Source organism: Giraffa tippelskirchi, chromosome 4 (genome assembly GCF_054371585.1).
Source record: "Giraffa tippelskirchi isolate mGirTip1 chromosome 4, T2T-mGirTip1v1.2.pri, whole genome shotgun sequence".
Lineage (NCBI taxonomy): Eukaryota > Metazoa > Chordata > Mammalia > Artiodactyla > Giraffidae > Giraffa > Giraffa tippelskirchi.
In genome coordinates this window covers 6,260,155-6,286,999 of record NC_137278.1, presented here as the reverse complement: position 1 = coordinate 6,286,999, position 26,845 = coordinate 6,260,155, and the positions used below count along the sequence as shown (strand labels likewise).

General features: G+C 56.9%; 1 protein-coding gene and 1 long non-coding RNA gene across 2 annotated transcripts in view; one reads left to right on the top strand and one right to left on the bottom strand.

Moving 5' to 3' along the window:
• HMCN2 (hemicentin 2) overlaps nt 1–26,845 on the top strand; it is a 170,601-nt gene that overhangs the window by 68,594 nt on the left and 75,162 nt on the right. The window contains exons 22-34 of the mRNA XM_081594769.1: nt 708–873; nt 11,520–11,647; nt 14,030–14,284; nt 14,967–15,053; nt 18,372–18,566; nt 19,538–19,668; nt 20,021–20,168; nt 20,533–20,659; nt 21,652–21,806; nt 22,747–23,025; nt 24,704–24,985; nt 25,647–25,755; nt 25,981–26,150. Of these exons, the coding sequence (XP_081450895.1) occupies nt 708–873; nt 11,520–11,647; nt 14,030–14,284; nt 14,967–15,053; nt 18,372–18,566; nt 19,538–19,668; nt 20,021–20,168; nt 20,533–20,659; nt 21,652–21,806; nt 22,747–23,025; nt 24,704–24,985; nt 25,647–25,755; nt 25,981–26,150 (2,232 nt within the window). The remainder of the gene's footprint in view (nt 1–707; nt 874–11,519; nt 11,648–14,029; nt 14,285–14,966; nt 15,054–18,371; nt 18,567–19,537; nt 19,669–20,020; nt 20,169–20,532; nt 20,660–21,651; nt 21,807–22,746; nt 23,026–24,703; nt 24,986–25,646; nt 25,756–25,980; nt 26,151–26,845) is intronic.
• LOC145546810 (uncharacterized) lies at nt 17,994–19,228 on the bottom strand. Its single transcript, XR_014083286.1, has 2 exons — nt 19,118–19,228; nt 17,994–18,800 (listed from the first exon to the last, which is right to left on the bottom strand). It is a non-coding gene; the product is annotated as an uncharacterized LOC145546810 (long non-coding RNA).

The following is a 26,845-nucleotide window of genomic DNA, read 5'->3' as shown; positions in this document are numbered from 1 at the left end:
TCCAGGACTCTTTGACTCTTCGTGCCCAGAACCTCTGGCCACCTTTCAATTTCTTAAATGATCCGTCCTGCCTCAGGGCCTTTGTGTGCACAATTCCTTCTGTTGGCGTGCCCTTCCCTCACTTCCGGTCCACTGACTTCTCCCATCAGTCAGATCTCAGTGCTCTCTGATCCTTCGGGCTGAACTCTCTGGAATGTCCCCTTCTTAGTGCCCATCACAACTGCCATTAAGTAATTAATTGTGTATTGAACTGTTTGGAACCAGGGTTCCCCTCGGGCCCTAAGCGCGGAGAGAGATTGGGCATCAGCTGATGGTTAATCCCATTTATTATTGAGGATAAATAGGATGATCCAGGCCAAGAAGGAAGAGAAAGGAGGGAGGAAAGAACCTGCCAGAATGTCCCCAGGGAAGGGGAGCAAGATGGAGAGAAGCTAGAGGAATGTAGATGTTGTGCTGGGGTCAGCAAAGCGAGATGAGCTTCCAGAAGAAGGGTGGGGTGGACAGGTGGAGGAGAGGCTGGGGGAAACCATCAGATCTGAGTCCAACCCGAAACCTATGCTCTCCTGATACAGCAGAGCCCACTCTCCTCTGCACCTCTGGGGTGGCAGTACTGCCTCAGCTTCCTAGGGGAGCCACGCTGGTCCTCTCCGGGCCGTATCCCATGGCTTCCCACCCTGCTCACACTCCCTGCATGCTTCCACCCACAGCCAAGCCCAGGATCCTCGTGAATGGGTCACACGAAGCAGACAAGCCTCTGAGGGTCACAGCCAAGGCTGGTGATGAGGTGACCCTTGACTGTGAGGCTCAAGGCTCTCCACCCCCACTGGTCACCTGGACCAAGGACTCCCGCCCCATGCTGCCCATCACCGACAGGTAACCCCAACTGCGTGGCCTCAGGTCCGAGGATGGACAGAGATTGATGTTTGGGGAAACTGACCTCAAAGTGTCCAGTGACCCAGCTGATGTGTGGGACCCTGTGTATGGGGAGGATATGCAACTGAATCCACAGGAAGTGTTTTTCACCCACTGGCCTCTAAGGGAGCATGGATGCCCTTCAGAGGGGCGAGGCCTCTGAAATAACACGCACATGGCCCTTCCCACACAGCCAAGGATCGCCTCCTAGCTGCTCAGCAGCCCTTGCTACCTGAGTGGAAATGAGGCTCAGCCAGGTGGGGTGAGCTGCTCGTGGTCACTCAGCTAGCAAAGTTGGAATGCCATGGTTGGGACTGCTTTCCTGGGCAAGACACATGCTCTCCATCCTTGCCTGCTCCTCCAACCCGGTGTCTGGCAGCCAGGCGTTCAGGGGTCCTGGGAGAGAGGGGAGAGGGAGGAAGCTGTCCTTCAAAGCCAGGCCGAACCCCCACCCTCAGACAGGGATGTAAAGCAGGGTGGTTCCCGACAAGAAGGCCTCAGAACTCCTGGGGCCCTTGACTCTCGCAGGGTGGGGGTGGGGCGAGGGGGCAGCTCCAGCTGGTGACATCAGTTCTGGCGAGGTCTCTGAGACGTTCCAGATGGAGAAGGTCTCAGAGTAGCCTGCGCTGTAGCCTCCACCCCCCCCCCGACACCCACACACGGGGCTCTGCCTCTCAGAACATCTGTTTGGTGACCCTCCCAGTCCTGGAAGCCGGCACACCTGAGTGCGGCTGGGGTCCGGTGCCCGGGCTGATTCTGTGCCGCCCCCTGCCACCATGCCCTCCCGTGTCTCTGGCGGCTCCGTGTCGTGGGTGGGAGTGGGGGCTGGAGGAACCTGCCTCTCTCCCCAGAAAGCCCAGTCCTAGCCCTTTGGCTGGACAGCCGCCGGCGGGTGCTTGTTTATTTCTGGCTTGTTACTGAAATGGAGAATCGCAATTCCCATTTGTTTGCCCCTCCTTGTTGTGATACGTTAATAGATCAGCCGGGAACCATAAATCTGTGAGAGCTGCTTTTGCAATCCTAGGGTTTTGTTCTGTTATTTCTCCCTTGCCCCCTCCACTTCTTGCTGGCTTATGGTTTTCTCTTGAGATTTGTGAGATTCCGGGAGTTCACCTACATGAAGAGGCAAAATATGCCTGGGGGGTGGGGCTGGGGTGAAGGGCGAAGACTCTGGCATTAAATCAGACCTGCGTGCGGATGCTGACTGGTTATGTATTAGTCGTGTGGCCTCAGGTGGCCCCTGGCTCCTCTTGGCCTGTTTCTCCATCCGTAAGGTGGACACGGTTTAAATCCTGCTTTCAAGATACGGTGATGAATGTGCGATGCTTGGTGTATTGTGAGCGGTGGAAAATCACCCCCTTTGATATCATTTTCCTGCTGCTGCTGGAAACTAAAGCATCATTTCCAGCTTTTAAAAATTATCATCATCATATCTATCATCCCATTTAATTCTCACTGACCTTTTTCAATAGGAAAGCTGTATTGAGATATAATTCACATGCTTTCCAATTATATTTTTTTTAGTAACCATCATCACAATTAATTTTAGAACATTTCCAGCGCCCTCCTCCACGAAAATATCCCCACACTGGTTGGCGGCCACTTCTCATCCCTTCCCCACCCCAGCTCAGCCCTTGGCAACCACTCATTTGCTTTCTGCCTTTGGATTGATCTGCTCTGGACGGTTCACATAAATGTAATCATGAACAATGTGACCTTTTGCGTCTGGCTCCTTTCACCGAGAACCATGTTTTTGAGGTTCCTGCGTGTTGCAGCAGGTGTCAGGACTTCATTCTTTTTTATGGCTGAAGAGTATTCTGTTGTGGTGATGGACCACCTTTTGTTGATTTATTCACCAGCTGATGGACACTTGGTCTGTGTCCTCTTGCTGGCAATTGTGAATAATAACTTCACCGACTTTTGATTGTAACTTAACTTCATTCATGGGTTCTGTGTCCCTGTGGTTTTCTGGGCCTCCCTGTGGCATCTGACAACTTCCCTGAACAGAATAGAGCTCAGTTTTCTTGCCAGACACACAGTTCCCTTAGTCCCATGGCCATTCAGCCAGAAAATGAGGATTTGAAACACCCATGGGGCAAGGATGGGCTTCCCTGGTAGCTCAGCTGGTAAAGAATCCGCCTGCAATGTGGGAGACCTGGGTTCGATCCCTGGGTTGGGGAGATCCCCTGGAGGAGGGCATGGCAACCCATACCAGTATTCAGGCCTGGAGAATCCCCATGGACAGAGGAGACTGGTGGGCCATGGGGTCGCAAAGAGTCGGACACGACTGAGTGACTAGGCACACACATAAGGGGAAAGGTCTGGGGGAGGGATAGCTAGAGAGTTTGGGATGGGCATGGACGCACTGCTACATTTAAAATGGACAACCAACAAGGACCTACTGTGTAGCACAGGGAACTCTGGCAGCCTGGCTGGAAGGGGAGTTTGGGGGAGAATGGATACATGTATACCTATGGCTGAGTCCCCGTGTTGTCCACCTGAAACTATCACAGCATTGTTAATCGGCTATGCCCCAGTATAAAAGAAAAAGTTAAAAGAACAAACCTGTGGGACGCACACACAGAGCAGTGATGGTGCAGGCGAGGGGGTGGCCTCGCTGCCCGCTCCTCTTCCCCTCTTCCTCCTCCACCTTTTCCATCTCCCAGGGACACCCTGCCGCTCCTGTTCCACCAAGGCTCAGCTTCAAAGCTGGCATTCTGCATGCTTGAGAACTTATTCTGAGGAGTCGTGGGTGACCATCTGCCTCCAAAACCTGAGAACCTTCCGCACAGTTGAGCCACACCCCTCTTCTGCCACACCCTTTCCGCCTGGCTGAGCCACACGCCTCTTTTGCAGTGGCCCCTTCTTCTGTCCTCTGCTGATAGAGGGCAGGGGGAAGGCCTGAACTGCAAGGGTTGCCCAGGGCCGCTCTTTCCTGATGCTGTGCCGACCCTGGCACACATGTGCGCGTGCGGAGACACACGTAGGCGTGCACAGACACTTACAGACATGAATACACAAGAACAGGCAGAGACACAGACACATGGCCATGCACACTGACACAGACACAGTCAGTTCAGTTCAGTCGCTCATTCGTGTCCGATTCTTTGCGACTCCATGGACTGCAGCATGCCAGGCCACCCTGTCCATCACCAACTCCCAGAGCTTACTCAAACTCACGTCCATCGAGCCGGTGATGCCATCCAACCATCTCATCCTCTGTCGTCCCCTTCTCCTCCTGCCTTCAATCTTTCCTAGCATCAGAGTCTTTTCAAGTGAGTCAGCTCTTCGCATCAGGTGGCCAAAGTATTGGAGTTTCAGCTTCAGCATCAGTCCTTCCAGTGAATATTCAGAAGTGATTTCCTTTAGGACCTTGCAGTCCAAGGGACTCTCAAGAGTCTTCTCCAACACCACAGTTCGAAAGTATCAGTTCTTCAGCGCCCAGCTTTCTTTATTGTCCAAATCTCACATCCATACATGACTACTGGAAAAACCATAGCTTTGACAAAACAGATGTTTGTCAGCAAAGTAATGTCTCTGCTTTTTAATATGCTGTCTAGTTTTGTCATAGCTGTTCTTCCAAGGAGCAAGCATCTTTTAATTTCATGGCTGCAGTCACCAACTGCAGTGATTTTGGAGCCCGAGAAAATAAAGTCTGTCACTGTTTGCATTGTTTCCCCATCTATTTGCCATGAAGTGATGGGACCAGATGCCATGATCTTCGTTCTTTGAATGTTGAGCTTTAAGCCAGCTTTTTCACTCTCTTCTTTCACTTTCATCAAGAGGCTCTTCAGTTCCTCTTCGCTTTCTGCCGTAAGGGTGATGTCATCTGCATGTCCGCATACCTGAGGTTATTGATATTTCTCCCGGCAATCTTGCTTCCAGCTGTGACATAGACACAGACGCAAACATTTATGGACAGGCACACAGACACACCAGAGAGGCAGGCGTGAGAACACGTGGACACACATATATCAGGCTTCTGGGCCAAGGTCAGGCAGGCCACTGCTTTCTCTGGAGATTCTAGAGAATATTCTGGACTCAAGGAGACTTGACCTCCTGAGTCAGAAAGTCCTAATGGAAATAAAACGCAGTAGGAAACTGAATACCCCTGAAACTCTAAACCATCCACCTGTGTCCACCACCCCTTCTAATGTATTCTTATAGATGCTTTTAGAGAATTAAACTGAGTGCATCTTCTATCCTGCCCTCATCACTGATTTTTCCACATTTTCCCACATTTACCCATTTCCTAGATTCATCCTGACCCATGTCATTGCTTTTCATTGAAAGGGCAAAATAACATTCCGGGCATTCAGCTCTCACGGTTGCTAAGCTCTTCCTCTGTTTGAGGCAGATGCACTGTTGCCAGTTTTTGGTGATAATAAATGGGGCTGTTGGAACGCCTTTGCACAAATGCTTCTCTTTATCTCCTGGATCGTTTCCTTGGGGTAGAGCCCCAAAAGCCGAGGGCTGAGTCCAAGGCTGGGAATAGTCACCGGGTGCCTCTTACCCTGTGGGACTGCTGTTTGGGAAAAAAACCACTGGAGTTGTGAATTCAGAATTGAAGTCTGCAGGATTTATTGAGCATCTTCGTGCCCAGGACTGTCTAAGACAGAGAAGACATGGGTCCAGGCTGTGCATGATGTCAGGTGGCAAAAGACCTTGAGTACCCTCCCAGCCGTGCCCCCAGCTCCCTGAGTGAACTTGAACAAGACCCTTCCCCCTCTCTGGGCCTCAGTCTTCCCATCTGAGAAATGAAAGTGTTGAACCGGCGATGGTGGCCGGAGAGCGCCTAGTGGCTCTGGTCCCTTGACTCAGCCCGGGGATGCTGGGGCGAGGCGGTGTTGCTAGGCAACAATGTTTGTTTGTGGTTCTGATGTGTAGCTGGGACAGCTGTAAGTGCTCCTGGCTCCGGCTCTGGCTCCCGGGGGCAGCCGGCCAGGATCCACACGGGGCCAAGCCAGCCGCGTTGCGGGGGAGGGGAGGGAACAGTGAAAGAACGGAGCGTCTGGGGGTGCTGCAGGGCAGCGGGACACTCACTGCCCCTGGGGATGCTGCAGGGCAGCGGGACACTCACTGCCCCTGGGGATGCTGCAGGGCAGCGGGACACTCACTGCCCCTGGGGATGCTGCAGGGCAGCGGGACACTCACTGCCCCTGGGGATGCTGCAGGGCAGCGGGACACTCACTGCCCCTGGGGATGCTGCAGGGCAGCGGGACACTCACTGCCCCTCCTGGCTCAGAGGAGGGGAGGGGGCCGCAACTGGGTTCTGGCGATCCCAGAGAAAAGCGCTCCCCATTGCAAGCCAGTGGCACGGCAGGGACTGCCCAGGGGCCCCCCGCGGGGGTCTTGACCTTGCTGGATCTCCCTAACTCACGCTGACTCCTAGTCTGGTGTCTGGGCGGCCTGTGCACAGCAGCGCTTCATCCCTCTGGGTCTCAGTTTTCCCCTCTGTGAAAAGGGTGATGACAGGGTCACCCCTGCCTCGGGGTGATCTGCCTGCCTTGCACATTTGGATTTGGGGAGTTTCAAGTGTACGTGGAAGTGCTGAGCTCCACGGTGGTGCATAGGAAGCATCTGAGGGTTGACAGCCATCACCTATTAGCCGTCTCAGGGTTTATGTTACACGGGCTCAGGGGATGTGCGTTCAGCCCCGTACTCACGTATTTTGCTTGGCCCTTCGATTGGCATCAGGCCCCTCTTCCTGAATTGCTCCAGCTTGGGGTTTCTGTTTGGAGCTTCCTTACAAGGGTCTATGATATGCTTGATGGTCAGAGTGGCCTCTGTGGATGGGTGAAGGTGCTCTTCAGGCTGAGTGGTGCCGGGGGGGAGGGGGGCAGTCCTTGCCCCCGGGCTCAGACCCCGCCCTGGCCCAGCAGACGTGTGGCCAGCATGTAGTGATATGCGGTGGGCATCTGTTGAGCGCTGCCCAGCTCTGCTATGTGCTGTGGGTGAGGATCAGCCTCTGGCTGGCTTGGTTCTGCGGTGGGTGCTGTTTATTCATTTGACAACCTCCTCCCGGAAGGCTCTGATCGCAGAGGAGGTTGGATGGACCGCTTAGAAACAAGGGCAGCAGGACAAGCGTGGGACCCAGCAAGAGGGACTGTGCGTAGACCAACCACCCAGACTCCCAGCAACTTGAGGACAGGGGGCATTCACTCCGCCCCGGCGGCGTCTGGCCCACCTTGAACCCAGTGACTCTTTGTCAGATGAGTGAATCAATGAATGAACGAGCAATTGGCAGAACTTGGCTCCACAGAACTCAGAGCAGGGGAAGTGTAACTAACCTGCATGGTCTCACCAGGGAAGGCTTCCTGGAGGAGCTGGAGGCTGCGCTGCCTTGAAGGGGACCTGGCAGGCGGGAGAGCAGTGCTGAGACAGGATGGGGTGTGGGAAACACTGTGAGCGAAGGTGGGAAGGGATGTGTGTGTGTGTGTGGACAGGGACAGTTGGGATTTGCCATCAAATATTTATCGAGCACCTGTTATGGGCCAGTGCCTGTGCTAAGGGCAGGGGACATGGCAGGAACCTGGGCACACCTGGCCCCTCTCCTCACGGAGCCATCAGAGAGTGACAGGTGGCTGCAGATGTGATAAATACCATCGTGGCTCCAAGAGCCTTTGTGTGACAGCAGGGGTCCACCTAGGGCAGCAGAGGCAGCTGCCTGGAGAGGTGACCCCTAGCTGGGTTGCAGCAAAGGTGTGGCCTGGGGTTTGCACTTTCTACCCAATGCCCTCTGGCTTCTCCGGGCAGGTATATCCCCCTTGGAGCTCTCAGGGCCGGGGGGGACCCGGCAGGGTAAGTGGATCTCACCCCCACCGTCCCCTGCCATCTGCGTGGCTGTGTGAACCGCACAGCCAGCAGTGAAGGCTCAACCCCAGTGCACATCATAAACAGGAAATTCCCCTCGAACCTCTCCGTGTTTTCTTCTGGGCGCCACTTGGAGCCATCTGGCTGCTCTCACCACGATGGGAGTCTGCTGCTAATTACACCACGGGCACCAAGCACACGGCAGCCCTCTCCCCACTTCCTCCCACCTCGCCCCTGCCCGTGCCCACCCCTGTGCCCGGAGGTTGTAGCCCCCAAACCTTAAGAAGCCTTGGGAACGTGGAGAGAGAGAGAGAGCGTGCAAGGGGCATGGGGTTTGGGTGGTTCAGAAGGGCTGCCCTGGAACCCCCAAACCTCCAGGTCCTCTCTGGTCCATCCCAGGCCCCACACCTTTGTCCTAAGTCTGGTCTGAGTGGGGTCTACTCTGTGCCAGGTCTGGGCTAGGTTCTGGGGATACAAAGGCAAATAAGGTGGATGGAAACGTGTCCTCTTAGGGCCCGCAGGTGACAGGTGGTCACAAGCCAGTGTGGTGAAGGCTGCGATGGAGGGGTCTCTAGAGGTCTCAGCTTGACCATCTTTAAGATGGAGTCTCCCTCCTCTCCTTCCCCTCCTCTGTGATATAGCAAGCAGCCTTCCCTTTCTAGGAAATGACCTGGGGCTCATCGTGAGAAAGACAAGAGGCCTTTTTTATTGTTGAGAATTGTTTCACTTTTGGAAGTTTCTTTCATTATTGTTTTTTTTCTTTCCCCAGAAGCTCCCACTTCCTATCCTTTTAAGGGCTTGCTGAAGGAGGGAGCAAGAGGTCCTTTAGTCTCTAAAGTTCTTAGAAGGACTAGAACGCAACCTCTGAGATAAAAGGAGTCCAGAGCTGCCTTTTCAAATATGAAGAAGTTGGGGCTCAGAGATGTTGTGTGCCCTATCTGAGGTTGCACAGCATGCCTAGCGCAGAATGGGACCTTGGATCCAGAACTCTGGTGCTCAGCCCAGACATCTTTCCACTGACCCAGGGGCTCCTGCTTGGCTAGTCGAGGTTCGCAGCAAAGTCCCCGAAGGAGCCATGTCACCACCCCAAGTGTGATTAAGTGTGTATGTTTCAGCTTCACACTGATTTGGCTTGTGTTGTTGGATGTTGACATTACTTAACTGAAAAAAATAGAACACAACCACGGTGGATGAGAAAAGCCAAGCCAGGGGAGTGGAGCCGCACAGGGGAGATGTTTACTTGTCACTGGGACAAACAGACATCTGTGTGGTGTTTCTGCTCCTTTTTCTTCCACTTTGGAAGACTCAGGGATCTACTGATCGGGGGCTGGGAACGAGCACATGGACACGCTGGGGGTGGGTTTTTCACTAACAGCGGAGCTGTGTGTGGAGCACTTACTGTGTCCCAGGGATCATGGACTTTGTGTGCATCGTGTCACTTCGTACGTACCGTACCCTGTGCCCCCAGGTGAGGGCACTGAGGCTCGGGGAGAGGGAGTCCTTGGCCCAAAGGTCAGCTGCAAGAGGCTGCATGGTGGTTCATGGGTGGGGGCGGTGGCACTTGCTGTCAAAGCCTGGCTCCTCTCTGCTCCTCCGGGTCACTTTTGTGGGGCAGGGACACTTCCCTGTGTCCCAGGGCAATGCTCCTGAGGGGTGGACCCCAGAGGGCCTTGGTGCAACCCTGATTCCATCCTCCTCCCCCCAAATCTGGCTGGGGCCTGGGAATATGTATGTTTCGCATGTGTCTGGAAAATTCTGATAAGAAGCCCTGCCCTGCAGCAGGGAGTGATAGTCTCTGTGAGAGCTGACGGTGTGCAAGCCTATGTATGGCCTAGGAGGCCGGCTCCTGTGCATGGGGGACACATATGTTAGTGTGCAGAGAACTCTGGTGGTGAAAGAAAGAACAAAGGAAGGAAAGAAGGGCTGGAGGAAAGGAAAAAAATCTAGATGTTTAAATGTACACCAAAAGGAGAACTAATTAATCAAGTGTGGTAAATTCACACAGAAGACTACCATGCAACAGTGAAAAATGAATGAATTGGACCCACACACATATACATTTTGCCATTTATATGAGTTTTAAACAATGCAAAATTGTGTTGCATATTGTCTTGGATGCACTGTCGTCACCGTGGTAACAGCTAACCTTGGTTGAGTGAGTCTCTGTTCTTGGGTCTGGAAGATCCCCTGGAGAAGGGAATGACTACCCACTCCAGTATTCTTGCTGGGAAATCCCATGAACAAAGGAACCTAGCGGGCTGCATGCAGCCCATGAGGTCGCAAAGAGTGGGACACAACTGAGCAACTAAGCACACACTCACACTGTTCTAGGCACCGTGCTGTGAACTAGGGCTTTCAGTTCTCTGGAAAACCCTATGAGGAAGGAGCATTACTTCTGTCTTATTTCCCCCCACCCCCTAAAGGAGACACCAAAACACAGAAAGGTGGAGTGACTTAACCAACGTCACACAGCAGGCACATGGCAGCACGAGGTCGGAGCCAGTTGGCCCCAGCCCGGTGCCTGGGCTCTAGAGACCGCCAGCTGGTGTGTCACTCACGGCTGTCCTCAGAGAACTTGCCCCAGGTGCCCGCTGGATGCTCAGGGCAAACTAGAGGAGGGGGTTATTGGGCAGGGGGGATTACAACCCCACTTTACAGATGGGGAGACAGGGGACCCGCAGGGCAAAGCTAGTGGCCCAAGATGGCACAGAGAGTGAATTGCCAACAATATCGACCTGGTGGATAAGTGTATGCCCAGTACTTTGCTTGCAGCTGCTTAGTAAATGGGGGACTGCTGTCACCCCTGTTTTGCATGGGAGGAATCTGAGACTCAGCTGACAGGGGAGTGGGGACCGGGATTGGAGCCCAGCTGGACCCTGATGAGCACAGGCAGGGAAGGGACTGGCCCTTGGGGGTCCCCCACCCCTATGCTGGCTGCTTGCACTCGGGGCCAGCTGGGGTCAGGGGCCGCAGCTGTCCTCCCAGTTCTATGGGGGCAGGGCTACATGGAGCCAGCACATATGGGCCAGTGATATCATGTCTGCAGGGGTCCCCTGGGGTCCAGTCCAGCTGCAGGAGCCTGGCTGAGGGTCCCAGATCTCTGTGGGATGGGGGCCAGGTGACTTCAGCAGGTGGGCTGGAGTGGGGAGGGCAGTGATAGAGGAACCTCACAGCTTCCTCCCAAGAGCCCAGCACAGCACCAGACAGCTGGACACCAAAAAGCACTGTTATCAGAGTCTGGGTGAACCTGACCCTTAGATGCAGAGGGCCTCTTGCCTGCAGCTTCTCCCTGGAAGCCAGGGGTCCTCCAAGCGAGGCCTCCTTCCCGCCTCTCAGGGCAGGGTTGAGGGATAGTACGTGTGTGCATTAGAAGAGGGGGACTTAATGGAGACCAGGTGCCAGGCCTTGGACTGAGCCCACATAGAATCTGTTCACCAGCTCCAGTCACAGCACTCCTTAATGTACCCATTTTATAGATGAGGAAACAGAGGCTCCACGAGGTGAAGGGACTTGCTTTATTCAGCTCAAAATTGGAGTTTGAAGTCAAACCCAGCCAGGGGACTCCTAGCCTATGGCTCTTTGTCTCTTACACCAGTTGGAGTGGACCTGGCCTTGGCCTGGTGGTTTGGGGAACTGGAAGCAGGGCAGCGGGAGAAGTGAAGGGTGGGTGGTGGATACTGCCTCAGTCCTGCTAGGCTTCCTGGAGGAAGCAGCTGGTTCAAGTTGGGTCATGAGACCTTTCTAGCAGATGTGGGGTTGGTTGGGGGTCTCACCAGTGTCCCTCATTTCCTCAGGCATCACCTCCTCCTGCTGGGCTCCCTGCGTCTGGCCCAGGCCCAGGTCAGTGACAGCGGCCTCTACGAATGCATGGCCAGTAACCCTGCCGGGTCCGCTACTCAGTACTACATCCTCAGGGTGCAAGGTAGGGCCCTGGCTGGCAGCCTCCGTCTCACCACGTGTCCCCCTGCCCCCATCTTTCTCGGGCCTTTTGGTGTTTCTCCCCATCCCCATGCCAGGCTCTGTCACCTTTTCATGGGCTTCCAACGTGTGCTCCGTCTACCCTAGTTCCTGTCTTTTTCAAGTCTTGTCTCTCCTTCTCCCCACCCCTATTCCTCCCCTCTCCTGTACCCCTTGGTTGAGCTCAGACAGGCTCTTCAGAGCTCCCCCCTGAGAACCGAAGGTGGGATCCCAAGGCGGCAGGAATTTAGGGGTTGGGAGGGTGACCCACGGAAGGGATGCTGGGGCCCAGCCCAGGTGGGGGCCCAGGAGTGGGTCCAGGTCCCATTCACAGAAACCGCCCAGTGGAGTCACTCCACCAAATACGCAGGGAGCCTGTCACCGCCGAGAGCCCCAGTGAGTCATCTGAGACCCGGGTCCACCAACCACAGCCTCAGCCACTTCTTGCCTACAGGCTGTTCTCATTTGGCCCACGAGTGAAGAATGATGTCTGCGTTTTCTAATGATTGGGGGAGAAAAGGCAAATAATGTGACATATGAAACTTCTATGAAACTCAGTTCTTCAGTGTCCATTAATACAAGCTTCACTGGAGCGCCTCCACACACGTTCGGTTATGTAGCGTCTGTGGCTGCCTTCACGCTGAAACGGGAAAGTTAGTAGCTGAGACAGAGACCATCTGGCCTGCAGAGCCTAAGATATTTACTCTCTGGCCCTTTCCAGAAAGAGCCAACCCCTGCTCTAGGGTTAACTCCCCATGTTACAGGTGGACAGACTGAGGTTCAGAGAGGGAAGGGCTCAAAGCTTCGCTGTGTGTTTACATGAGCGTATGAAAGAAGGTGGTTCGGATGTTAAAGAACCCGCCTGCTGTGCGGCAGAGCTGGGTTCGATCCCTGGTTTGGGAAGATCCCCTGGAGGAGGGCGTGGCAACCCACTCCAGTATTCTTGCCTGGAGAATCCCATGGACAGAGGAGCCTGGTGGGCTACAGTCCATGGGGTCGCACAGAGTCAGACACGACTGAGAGACTAACCATAGCACAGCACAGGAAACAGGGAAGCAGGGGGCAGGAGGATGAGCAGAGCTGGGTTTGAATGCTGACCCTGCCACTGACTGGCTGTGTGACCTTAGGCCAGCTGCTTGGCCTCTCTGAGCCTTGGATTCCTCGTCTACAAAATAGAGGCAATAACGCCTATCCCACAGTAAGGGTACTGATGACTTCAGGTACTCAGCACAGTGGAACCTGTTAGTGTTTTCAGGGGGTGTTGGGCACCCTGTCCACCCTTGTGCTCCTGGACAGCAAGGCTCTGGGCTGGGGGTGGGGGAGCCAGTCTCTACCCAGGGGCCAGCTCCCATGGATGGTCTTATTGTTGGGCTCCTCCTCTGAAGCTGGGAAGGGAGTGGGTGTCCTTAACTTCCCCTGAGGGCCCAGGACACTTTGCCAAGTCTTCGAGAATTCTCCCGGGCTCACCCAGTCTGGCTGCATGGAAACCACTTGGATTCCTGCTCATCCAGACACAGTCCAGCTCCTGTTAGCCAATATGGAGTGGATGACTCTGGTCGAGTCACATAACCTTTCTGAGTCTCAGTTTCTTCATCTGAAAAATGGGCATGGCATCACCCACCCGTGGAAGGGACCAACTGGGATGGAGGATGGGACTTGAAAACAGAAAATGTGGAAGAAATGAAACCCATCATCTCCCTTGCTCCCACCCCACCCCAGAGAAAGGAAAAGAGCGAGCTGGGAACCCCGAGAGTGGGTCTAAGCCGCTACGTTTTAGGCACCACTATGGACCAGGCTCCTTGCTGGCCATTCTGATGCCATGTCCTGTTGCACCCGGGGCAACTTTGCGAGGAGGAGCTACTGAGGCCCCGGCCAATGCAGGATCCTGTGACCTCGAGGGGCAGGGCTAGGATTTGAGGCCCCCTGCTCATGCCTGCTGCCCCCTGGGCCTCGGTGTCCCCGGGCCACACTGAGCTGGCGTTTCCCAGCTGGTGATTCTCACACGGTGCTGGGGGCAAGCCCGGGGGTGGGGGTGGGTGCTGGGGCGGGGTGGGGAAGTAAGCCAAGCATGGAGGAGCGATGCTTTGATGAGAGCACGGTTGTTCAGGGGAAAGGGTGATGGCTCTCCTTCTTGGGGGTGGGGAGGGGTCCACACAAGGTGTCCTAATGTCGTTTCCTGAAAACCGAGGAGCGATCGGCCTCAGATCACCCCCTGCCCCCTTGCAGGTTGGTGACGTCCAGGGAGGCGAGGAGCCCCGAGCAGGCCGGGCCTGCTCTGTGGGTCTGGCCTCTGCATCCCCCCCATCTGGAACCCCCGCCCTGAACCCCCTCCCCGTGGTCCTGTCAGTGCCCCCCCAGGTGCAGCCGGGCCCACGGGTCCTGAAGGTGCTGGTGGGAGAAGCCGTGGACCTGAACTGTGTGGCCGAGGGCAACCCAGAGCCCCGGGTGAGCTGGTCCAAGGATGGGGTGGCCCTGCGGGGCGAGGGGCCCGAGGGATCCATCCACTTCGCAGCCATCCGAACCTCCGATGCGGGGACGTACCGCTGCGAGGCGTCCAGCAGCGCCGGGGTGGACGCCTGGGAGCTGCAGCTCAGGGTGCTGGGTGAGTGGCCCCCGACCCCCAGAGCTCCCCGGCCCCCCACCTTCTGCAGCCCCTTGCAGCTGCCTGGGCTTCTGAGCTGCTGGACCCCTTCTTCCCCCCAGACCTGAGGCCGCATCAGGCAGCTCTCACCAGCCTCGGGTTGCGGGGGCGGGATTCCTTCCTCGGGGTGGGCTGCTGGCGCCCTGGGGTTGGTGATTGAAGAGCAGACGCCTGGGCCTGGGGCCAGCTTCTCCCACTTTCCAGCTGGACAACCATCGGCCAGTCATTTACATTCTCTGACCCCATAAAATGTGTCCAATAATATGTGAGGGGTCAGTGCGAGAATGCGTGTGAAATGTCTGGTGCAAAGAAAGTTCTGGATCCCTGGGGCTAGCCTGTTCGCTCTGATGAATCTGAAACACACGCAGAAAGCTACTGCTGGAGGGGCCGGATGCCCGAGCTCAGCCCCTGAGCCTGGGGGTGTTGTGTGTGGCCCTAAAGGCTGTTCCATGGACCACCCTGGGGGGAAGGTGAGCTGACACTTCTGGCCCTGAGGCTGAGGGCTGGGGTGCAGGGCTTGCACCCATTACTCCAGCTGAGGTTCTGAAGGGAATGCTCTCTCCCCCCAAGGCCCTGGGCTCCTGTGGGGAGCACCAGGCTTTGGGTTTGGGGGTGTGAGTATGGCCACATCACCTCCCACCAGAGCCACCACACTGGGGGGCCGATGAGACCAGCGGCCTGCTGGAGAGGGTAGCAGGAGAGAACGCCAGCCTGCCGTGCCCTGCCAGAGGTGAGGCTGGGCCCTGGGCGGGCCGGGCGGGGGAGAAAACCCAGCCACTTTCCAGCGCCCTGGGTCACTCACTGTGGGCAGTGCCCATGGGTATGGAGGGTTATGGGGTCCCCAATTCCACCTGCCAGGCTGGGCACTTCATCCCATCCACAACCCTATAAGATGGGTATTAGCATTAGCTCTTTTTCATTAGGGGCAATTTAGGCTCAGAGAGGGTAAGCAGCTTGCCTGAGGTCACACAGCTGGAAGATGACTCACAGAGTATAATATGCTTTAACCCCTAGGTCCGAGTACCTGTTAAGCCCTGAGTCCCTCTGTGCCCAGGAATTGTAACACCTGGGGCTGAGGAAGGCCCCAGGGTCCTGGGATCAGGGCTTGTGGCTCCAGCCTCTCCCCCAGCCCCAGACTTTCTCAAAGAGCATGGATCCACAGGGTTCTGGGCAAACCGTCCCTTGGGGGCCCTCTTCGGGCAACAGCACAGTGCAGGATCAAGGTCGCCATCCCTGGTCAACTGCCCAGTGCCGGGCAGGTCACATGTCCTTTCTGAGCCTCAGTTTTCTCAGCTGTCCAGTGGGGTCACACCTGTCCCTCCACAGATGGCTGCTGTGGACTGCAGTACTAAGTCCCAGCACCATGCCTGGCACACAGTAGGGGCTTGGGGAAATGTGTTGAATGCTTGGAGCGATTCTACCAGCTGTGAAGCCTCCCAGTGGCACCCAGTGGCACCCAGTGGGTGCCAGCCCGAGTTGCTTCTTCTGGCTTTGGACCAAAACGGCCTAAATGTCTCCTCTGTATGTGGACAGTGTTCTCTTGGAGAGGAGGCGTCTGGGTGTCCGGGGAGCAAGTGGTAGCTTACAGGAAGACTGGCCGGAGCTAGGAAAGCAGATTCCAGTTGGCACTGCACTTCCTTGTTGCTCAGGGCCTGGGGAAGTCCTCGGAAAGGGACGGGGAGGGGGGAGGGGGAGGTAGGAGGCGGCTGGGAGCCATGGGCTTCCATGGTAGCTCAGCTGGTAAAGAATCCGCCTGCAGTGCTGGAGAGGCAGGAGACAGAGGTTCGATCCCTGGGTCGAGAAGATGACTGGGAGGAGGGCATGGCTACCCACTCCAGTATTCTCGCCTGGAGAATCCCATGGATGGAAGAGCCTCGCGGGCCATAGTCCATGGGGTGGCAAAGAGGCATTCGCCACTGAGCAACTAAACACTGGAGCCCTGGGCGCCGACCACCTGAAGGGACCATCGTCTTGCTCTTGACCAGGCCGCCACCTTGTGTTAGTATCTGGTAACAGCAAGGAGTGTTTAGGGTACTCACGCACATTTCAGTTCAGTTGAGTTGCTCAGTCGTGCCCAAGTCTTTGCGACCCCATGGACTGCAGCACACCAGGCCTCCCTGTCCATAACCAACTCCCAGAGCCTACTCAAACTCGTTTCCATTGAGTCGGTGATGCCATCCAACCATCTCATCCTCTGTCGTCCCCTTCTCCTCCCGCCTTCAATCTTTCCCAGCATCAGGGTCTTTTCAAATGAGTCAGTTCTTTGCATCAGGTGGCCAAAGTATTGGAGTTTCAACTTCAACATCAGTCCTTCCAATGAATATTCAGGCTTGGTTTCCTTTAGGATGGACTACTTGGATCTCCTTGCAGTCCAAGGGACTCTCAAGAGTCTTCTCCAACACCATGGTTCAAAAGCTTCAATTCATCGGCGCTCAGCTTTCTTTATGGTCCAACTCTCACATCCATACACAACCACTGGAAAAACCATAGCTTTGACCAGATGGACCTTTGTTTGCAAAGTAATGTCTCTGCTTTTTAATATGCTATCTACGTTGGTCATAGCTTTTCTTCCAAGGAGCAAGCGTCTTTTAATTTCATGGCTGCAGTCACCATCTGCAGTGATTTTGGAGCACAGAACAATAAAGTCAGCCACTGTTGCCACTGTTTGCCCATCTATGTGCCATGAAGTGATGGGCTCTTGACACGTGGGCTCAGTAGTTGCGGTGCACAGGCCTTTGTTGCTCTGTGGCATGTGCGATCTTCCCGGAGCAGGGATCGAACACGTGTCTCCTGAGTTGGCAGGCGGATTCTTAACCACTGGACCACCAGGGGAGCCTGAATGTGCCGCCTCTTGATATCAGCTCTCCCTCCCCATTCCCTTCAAGTGAGGTGCCTCCCGCCTCTCCTTCCAACAGCAAGGATAAGAGAGCAACTGAGGCAGACAGAGTGTGTTTACAAAGAGCCCTGAGCTGCCAGGGGAGTGGGCAGACAAAGCGGGGGTGCCGCTCGTGATGACGGTGTTTGGCGATGACTGTGCTCCAGATGCGGGTGACGGAGGCAGACTGCCCTCTTCCTGGGCCCTTGTGGAGGCAGGAAGGGAGGGGAGGGCGCAGTGGACAGGGCCGTGGGTAAGGGCTGCCTTTTGTCCTGAGGTCGCTCGGCGCCTCTGCAGAGCTGGGGCCAGGCTGTGACCACCGGGCCTCTCGCCTCTCGGGCATGTGTGCTGCTTGGCAGACTGGGTCATGCCTTCAACACTGATCTGAGGACCTACTGTGTGCCCCGGCTGTTTATCCCGCACCCACTGTGTGCCAGGCCTTGTGAGCCGACAGTCCGGTGGCAGAGCCAGACTCTGGACAGTGCAACATGAGGGATGATGGAGAAGGGTATTCTGGGGGATGGTGATGCTCACGGGGACGGGGGTGTGTGGCCAGCAGTGCCCCCACCTCGTGCCTCAGAGGGGAAGAGCAGGCCAGGCCTAGCCGGGGCCTCCACCGTTTATGTGATGATCCAATGGGACAAGACCAAGGCTGAGCATGGAGGACTGGTTTCTTTCCTGTAGCACCTACCGGGTGCCAGGGGCTGGGGTTGCAGCTGGGGGTGCAGCGGGGCACAAATCAGAGACCCCGGAACTTGTGGGGGGAAATAGACAATAGACCAAAAAATACATATATAGCGTAAAAAAAAAAGTGCATCTTATATACATTAGAAAGTTGTAGGTGGGGGGCAAAGGAAGACGCAGGGTAGGGGCGGGAGGTGGGAGGGCCCGTGAGGGTGCAGTTCCAGGTGGGGTGGGTCCTCTGAGAAGGGAGCCGGCTTCTGGGGGCTCTGGGAGGCCGTGTGGATGCGCAGCCCGGGGTGGGAGGGGCCGGCTGTGTGGGCACCTACAGCTCTAGAAGCAGCTCTCCCAGCCTGGGGACCGGGAGGGATCTGAGACGACCCTCTCCTGGAGGGTCAGTGACGCTTGCACCCGGGTTGGGGGGGTGGGCAGTGTGGGTGTGGACCGGGAAGGAGACAGGGTGTCGGTGCTTACGACCCGGTGCCCTGACAGGGACACCCAAGCCGCAGGTCACGTGGCGGAAGGGCCCGTCGTCCGAGCCGCTGCGTGGCCGGCCCGGCCTGGCGGTGCTGGACGAAGGCTCCCTGTTCCTGGCCTCCGTCACTCCTTCCGACGGCGGAGACTACGAGTGCCAGGCCACCAACGAGGCGGGCTCCGCGTCCAGGAGAGCCAAGCTGCTGGTCTATGGTGAGTAGGGACCCCAGAGCTGGCGGGTGGGGAGTGGCTGGTACACACCTCCTGATGGTACCCTGGGGTGCCAGGGTGGGGCAGCGCCGGCTTCCTGGCCTGAGAGCTTAGTGCCCGGAGGATACAGGTCCTTGCTCCTCTGTCCCTCTTGCTTGTCGGGGAGGGCTTGAGGGTGTTGTTGGGAGAGTGCTTTCTTCATGCAGAGAGCCCCCATGGAGACAGAGGAAGGAGACCCTGGAATTCCATAAATGACTTTAAAATGGGCTAGGAGTGAATCTCCTTTAGAATGCTCACCAATGGTCAAAGCCCACCTCCCACTAAAGCTGCTGAAACTACCTGAGGCTCATAGTCCCACTTCCCAAGGCCCACATGTCTCCCTGGTACCCGACCCCCTCATCCAGGGTGCTGTGTGCAAGGGGAGGGGAGCCCTTCCCTCAACTTGGGCTCACAGAGGGGGTGAGAGAAGCCCTTTTAATAATGGGTTCCTAATTGAACCACCTTCCGCCCCCGCCCCCATAACCAGCCACGCCCGCTTGCCCATAATGACTTGCCTGGGAAGTTTGTTTCAAAGACATACCCAGGCCCCACCTAGAGAGACTCTGACTCCGTGGGCGGGGGGCGGGGTGGTCCCCTAGGCACCCTCCTTGGTGACCATGACAACCGTCAGGGTGGAGAACCGGATGGAGCTGGTGGCTCCTGCATCTTAGTGAGCGGAATGTCAGAGCGAGTAGAGAGTTCCTGGGCTCGACCAGGGCGAGGTCCCAGGGCGAGGCCACCGTGGCCATCCCCAGGTACACGCGGCTCCTGACGGCCAGGGTCTGGAATGGGCGTCCTGGAAGCTGGGGACCCCAGAAGCTGGGGAAGCGGAGGGAGTCGGGACCGCCCTCCAGGCCAGGAAGAACGGCCCAGCCGGGGTCCTGGCCGCGGCTGACCTGCCGAGGGGCGGCTCCTCTGCTTCTCCTTCTCCCAAGTGCCCCCTAGCCTCCAGGAGGATGGGCCCAGGGCCAACGTGTCGGGCATGGCCGGGCAGTCCCTGACGCTGGAGTGTGACGCCAACGGCTTCCCGGCCCCCGAGATCACATGGCTCAAGGATGGGCGGCAGGTGGGTGTCCCCCAGGGGTGGACAGGCTCGGGGTGGGATATGGACGGGGTGGAATATGTACAGGGTGCAGGCCTTCTGGATGGGTTCCTGCATGTAACCAGATGTGGCTGGGAGATGTGGCAAGGGGACAGGTGTCTTTGGGAATACACTGGGGGACTCAGGACCACGGGGGTCCCTTCACTATGGTTCCACGATGAAGCCTGGAGGGCTGCATGGTGGAGAGGGCACAGCACCATTCTGGGTTCCAGTCACAGACCAGCTCCCTGGGCCTTGGTTTCCTCACTACTGCTGGGGGCTAGGGGCTGGCCGGACCAACCCCCCACACCAGCTCCCCCGGGCCTCTTCTGCTCAGATCCCCGCCGTGGGCGGCCACAGCCTCCTGGATGGAGCCCGGGCCCTCCACTTTCCCAGGATCCAGGAGGGCGACTCTGGCCTCTATTCCTGCCGGGCTGAGAACCAGGCCGGGATTGCGCAGAGGGACTTCGATCTGCTTGTGCTCAGTGAGTGAGGCAGAGCTCCCCCAGCTCCCAGGGGGTCTGGCCCTGCGGCGACCCCTCTCCTTTTAGGCGTGTGTGTGTGGAGGGGGGTACTGCCCGCTTGGAGCTGGGGGCACAGAGGAGCCCATGGCACAGCTGTGTCACTGCTGTTGAATCATGTTATACAGAACAGCAGTGCAGGCGCTGAGGATGCACAGAGCCGGGGCTGCTTGGCCAGGGGTTTGGGGGAACTTCCCACAAGGGTCGAGTGGGAGAAGGGAAGGGTGGGCAGGCAGGGGACCTGCACAGGCAAAGGCCCTGGGGCAGGCAGGGATCGTAGGAGCTGAGGATTTTTCACCACCTCACCCCAACCCTTTCTCGCCCCTAGTCCCACCTTCGGTGTTTGGAGCTGAGGCTGCCCAGGAGGTGGTGGGCCTGGCTGGTGCAGGGGTGGAGCTGGAGTGCCGGACCTCGGGGGTCCCCACACCCCAGGTGGAATGGACCAAGGACGGGCAGTGAGTGGCCCCTGGTGGATAACATGGGCCGGGTGGAGTGTGTGTGGCGGGGTGTCCTCTGGGGAGGTGAACTGCAGAGATGGGGTTTGACAGGCGTTGCATGAGCCACCCAGGCCCCAGGCAGAGATCACCCAGGTGAGACCCTGCTTTCCATGGGCAGAGTCTTCTCATCACTTGGCCAGCCTTCCTTTTATTTTTAAAACTTTTTCAAAAGTATTTTTAAAGGTTTTTTAAAATAATTTTTAGGTATTCAAATGATGTTTGTCATTCTGAAATGGAAGTTTACCATTGCTTCCCTTGTGGCTCAGCTGGTAAAGAATCCACCTGCAATGCAAGAGACCTGGGTTTGATCCCTGAATTGGGAAGATACTCTGGAAAATCTACCCACTCCAGCATTCTGGCCTGGAGAATCCCATGGACGCTATAAGTCCATGGGGTTGCAAAGGGTCAGACACGACTGAGTGACTTTCACTTCACTTCACTTTACCTAAAGTGCACAATTCGGTGTGCGTAGTACCTCCATAGGGTTGCAATCCGTCAGCTCTATCTGGTTCCAGAATATTTCATCACCCCCAAAAGAGGCCCCACACCCATGAACAGTCACTCCTCTGTTCCTTCCTCACCCCCAGCTCCTGGCAACCACTAACCTGCTTTCTGTCTCTACGGATTCCCCTCTATTTTGTATTAATTTCCTGCAGTCACACAGTATGCGTCTTTTCATGTCTGGCTTCTTGCCCTTAGCACACAGCTTTCGAAGTTCCTTCACACTACAACCACGCTACCTCATTCCTTTTAACGGCTGAATAATATTCCGTTGTAGGGAAGGACCACATTTTGTTTATCCATTTATCCATTGATGGGCACTTGGGTTGTTGGTACTTTGCAGCGACTGTGAGTCTTCCAGTCTTCCTTTTCCCAAGCAGCAGGCCCCCTCTGTGCAGCCCGCCCCTGCCAGCACCTTGGCCTTACTTCTCTCAACCATCTTTTTCCAGATCTGTCTTTCTGGGGGAGCCTCATGTCCAGCTTCAGGAGGACGGCCAGGTTCTCAGAATCACCAACAGTCACCTGGGAGATGAGGGCTGGTACCAGTGTGTGGCCTTCAGCCCAGCCGGCCAGCAGACCAAGGACTTTCAGCTCAGAATCTACAGTGAGCCCAGCCCCTTCCCGGCCTCACCACGGGCTGCCCACTGCGTGGAGGGAGAGTGAGGGCAGAAATGGGGGTCTCTGAGGAGTCCGCCCCCAAGTCCAGTAAAACCGGAAGGGGACGGACAGAGGGAATCTGAAACATTCCCCAAATCCCATCGTCCCCATCCGAGCTTCCCAAGTTCTCCTATCCCTGGTACACTCTGGATGGTAGTTTCTTTAAATCAAGTCACTTTTCTTTTCACTGAAACCCAGTTACCTAAAAGGATGTTGGATATTTCAAAGGGAAGTGGGAACCAGGGCTGCTTGGCCTTTGTGGGAGGAAGCTGTGAAAACAAATGCCACCAAAGAGGGATGAGCTGCCTGCATGTGGTAGAAAGTGCAGAATAGAAAGTGCTGGAAAGGTTAAGAACACAGTCACACCAGACACGCCAAACCGCCTTTTCCTTTGTCGTCATCAGGCCAGGAGGAGATTAGGGAAGGGCTAACTGTTCTGTTATGAGATGCATGTCCGTGTGTCCCAAGGGCCCCCTTGGGTACCACCCGTGGTGTGTGACCTGCCCCGTGGGACCCCTGATCCAGTTCAGCCCCTCGTTTTACAGATGAGGAGGCTGAACCCCAGAGAAAGTGACCTATCCAGGTCATACAGCCACTTACAGGCAGGCGGTGGGTGGGGGCGTCCAGAGCCTGACCTGCGGCCCCTGCCCCACCTCCTGCACCTCTTGCAATGGCCACGCTTGCCTTCCACGTCAGCATGTCCCGAGCTGGCCTCTCCCGTCTGTCCTGAGTCCCCCGCCCCTCCCTGACCCCTGCAGTGGAAGCTTGTGATGGGTCTGGTGCTGTGACCCAAGGGCAGGGGCATGGGGGCTGCAAGGGGCGGGACACTAGCCGCCTCGGCGCTGGGCAGGCTCCCTGTGACCTTCTCTCGCCCCCACTGTCTTCAGCACCTCCTACCATCTGGGGCTCCAATGAGACAAGCGAGGTGGCCGTCATGGAGGGCCACCCCGTGTGGTTCCTGTGCGAGGCCCGAGGGGTGCCCATGCCCGACATCACCTGGTTCAAGGATGGGGACCCCCTGGTCCCCAGCACTGAGGTGGTCTACACCAGAGGCGGCAGGCAGCTGCAGCTGGAGCGGGCCCAGGGCTCGGATGCTGGCACCTACAGCTGCAAGGCCAGCAACGCCGTGGGGGTCGTGGAGAAGACCACCCGGCTGGAGGTTTACGGTGAGCAGCCCAGGGTCATGGCAGGAGCAAGGGTCAGCTGGGGGGAACGGTGGGAGGACTCTGAACCACAGTGGGCTCTGTCTGGCTCCACAGTGGGCAAGGGGAGTGGCCAAAGGCCCAAGATAATAAGATTGAAGAGTTACCCTGGGGAGGAGGGTCATCTCATCCAACCTCCCCTGGCCAGACAGGAAACTAAGACCAGGAGACAGGCCTGTCTTGGGGCCCAGGGAGAGCCCAGTGGAGAAGTCAGCTCGTGGTTTAGGGCTTTTCAGAAACTTGCATCCAGACCCCCAAGACCACCACTAATAACTAACTGCTCTTGATTAATCACTTACTGTGGTCCAGGCCCCCTGGGGCTCATCACAGCAACTGCTAATTTCATCTCAGGGACTAGGGCCCTGGTCTTCCAACTCATGGGTGAGTCTAGTGGGCTCTAGGACTGACCCAGGTCACCCCACTAGGAGGTGAGAGGACCTGGTTCACACCTAGAGGGTCTGACTATAGATAAAGTGAAAGTGTTAGTCGCTCAGTCATGTCTGACTCTTTGCAACCGTATGGCCCGCCAGGCTCCTCTGTCCATGGGATTCACCAGGCAGGATACTGGAGTGGGTTGCCATTTCCTCCTCCAGGGGATCTTCCCGGCCCAGGGATTGAACTCTGGTCTCCCGCATCACAGGCAGATTGTTTACTGTCTGAGCCACCAGGGAAGCCCTGACTATAGACAATGTGCTGTTAACCTGGGCATTGGCCTGCGTGGAGGGTCTTGGCTCTGAGGGCACACAAAGAACTCAGAGGACAGGGTGTGTGTAGATGGGCAGGGATGGGTCTGAGCAGGTGAAGTCTGAGTGGGCGGAATGTAGGCCAGTGTGGTCCTTCTGCTTCCTCTCGAAGGATCAGCTCTGGAGGTCTGGTCTCCAAAGATGCCCAGGGCTTGGGTGCTAGAGCCCTGGGGACCCCAAAGGGAAGCTGGGGTGTCTGGGGTCTGTGGGCCACCTCTGAGAGTGAGCTCAGCTGCCAACTCAGGGATCTGAGGACCTCCTGGAAGTCGATGGACAATGCCCATGTGTGTTTTCAGTGGGGCTTGTGACCCACACAATGTTGAGAAGCCCATCCTTGGTCCTTCATTGCCTGATGTCTCCTAGCAATGGCTCCATGGGCTTAGCAACTTGGGGCGCCCTCCCCAATGGGAAGAGAGAAGCCCCCCTTCCCGAGCTACCCACTTGGCCATCCCTGGCTGAGTTAGGAGCCCCCACAGGCTGGGTCACCTGGACTAGGGTTGGTTCACTTCCTTGGACCAAGAAGGGGACCAGTAGGAGCAGAGGCTCTGGTTTTGGGCCTGGGGGAGCCCATCATTTGGGGTTCAGTGGATATGGAGACCTCCTGAGGATACGCAGAGATGAGTGTTCTGCGGAAGATGAGCTCATGGGGGGAGCAAGGCATGGAGAGAAGATGCAGGCAGAGTAGGGGGCAATGAGGGGGTGCCACCAAGAGACAGAGGATGGAGAGGGTGCTTCCAGCCAGGGGTTTGGGGGAGGCTTGGAGGAGGAGGTGAGGTCTGAACGGGGCTTTCAGCTAGCGGAGCAGGGAGGAGATGTTTCACCTGGGGTGGGATCGGGGAGAGGCTTAACCAGGCTACTGGGCCCTGAACAGCACCCCCTCCCCGCCGGCTCTCCCCTAGTCTCACCCACCATCGAGGGCGCTGGCGAAGGGCCTCAAGTGGTGAAGGCTGTGGCTGGGAGGCCCTTGACCCTCGAGTGTGTGGCCAGAGGCTACCCAACCCCCGCCGTCTCCTGGTACCACGATGGGCTGCCTGTGGTGGAGAGCAACAGGACGTGGCTGGAGGCGGGCGGCGGCGTGCTGAGCCTGCAGAGCCTGGGGGAGGCTTCCGGAGGCCTGTACAGCTGCGTGGCCAGCAGCCCCGCGGGGGAGGCTGTGCTGCACTACTCCGTGGAGGTGCAGGGTGAGCCCAGGCCTGCCCCACTCGCGTCACTGGGCCGGGGGCCCCTCCTCGCACTCCGGCTGTGTGCGGAGGGGATGGAAGCTGGGGGAGAAGTGACCAGGGCATGAGACGTGAGGGCACTGTGACCTTGGGCAGGGGCCCTTCGGAGCTCCCGGGTTGACGGGGTTAATTCCCAGGTTCAAGGGTCCCTGTTCCCTCCCAGTACTCTGGGCTAGGTCACCACCCAGGTAGTGGAGGAGGACACCTGGGTGGAGGACACCACCCCTGGAAGGAGGACACCTGTCTTCCAGGAGATGCTCTTGATGGGGAACTAACTCCCTGAGGCCCAAAGCTGGGTGGTGGGCACCAGTCCCAGGACAAGTGGGCAGGGCTTTTGCCAGCTTCTTCCCACCATTAAATCCGAGATAAGTCAGGGAACAGGCAGACGGAACTCCTGAGCCCTGGGTCTGGTGGGAAGACAGACACTGAATAAACAGACCGCTCTGGTGGGGAGGCCGAACTTGGGTGGTTCTGGAAGGCCTCCTGGAGGAGGGGCCACTTATAGGGAGACTTGAAGGGTGAGGTGGAGCTTGGGCCTTCCTCCGGTGGCACAGGAACTTGGGAGGGCTGGAGGCTGGCATTTTCTAAACTCCAGACACCCAATGGTGGCTCCTGTCTGCAGTTGCCCCGCAGCTCCTGGTGGCTGAAGGCTTGAGCCAGGTGACCATCCTCGTGGGACAGTCCCTGGACCTTCCCTGCCAGGCTTCGGGCTCCCCAGTGCCCACGATCCAGTGCGTATGGGGTGTGGAGACCAGAACGGGGGGGTGGGAGGTGGGCAAAGAGCATGCTTGGAGGGGTGGGGATGGGAGATACTCCGCCTCCCAGAAGTTTGAAGAAGGCCACGGAGCCAGGGACGTGAGAGCAGCAGAGAGATGTGCCTGACCTCTTGGCCTGTCCCGTCTCCCCTGCCTGCCCCGGCCTCAGAGTGACCTGTTCCCCTCCCCGCCACATTCTAGGTGGCTGCAGAATGGCCGCCCAGCTGAGGAGCTGCCCGGGGTGGAGGTGGCCTGGCAGGGGACCGTGCTGCACATCGATCGCGTGGAGCTGGGCCACGCGGGTCTCTTCGCCTGCCAGGCCACCAACGAGGCCGGCACGGCTGGGGCCGAGGTGGAGCTCTCTGTGCATGGTGAGGGGGCCTGGGGTCCCAGGGCTGGGGTGGGTGAAGCCAGAGGGCCATGGTCATCTGCGCCTTTGGCAGGCCTCGTAGACTTGGGCAGGGTGGGGTGCTGGTCTGCTCAGGATGGCATTTCTGGGCTGGACTCCCCAGCTCACCAAAGAGACACAGACGTGAGCGGGGCCTCAGTTTCTCACTATGCTTGATGTCTCCCCAGTCCACAGGCCCACGATCCTCTCCCCAGCCTCTCCTGCCCCATTTGCTCTCTTTATGCTGACCACAACGAACTTCATTCAACTCTACAAATACATTGGCTTTCTTATCTCAAGCCTGCAAATGCTGTTTCCTCTGCCTGGAACAGTCTTCTTTGCCTGCTTAGCTCCTCTCTGTCTTTTAGATCTGTCTTTTTAGATCTTCCTTTCCTCCAGGAAGCCCTCCTTGATTCCAACATGGTTATAATCCGCACTGCTCAGTCCTTCATGACCATAACACCCCCACCTATTGTATTGAAATTATTTGTTTGGTTGTTCATCTCTCCTGCCCAGCTTGGGAGCTCTGGGGGCAGCACAGAGCTTTCTCTGCTGTGTCCCTGTGCCTGGTGCAGTGAGGGACACAGTACACATATGGATGGATGATGGATGATGGGTGGGTGGTTGATGGATGGATGGATGATGAATTGCTGGATGAATGATGGTTTATGAATGGAT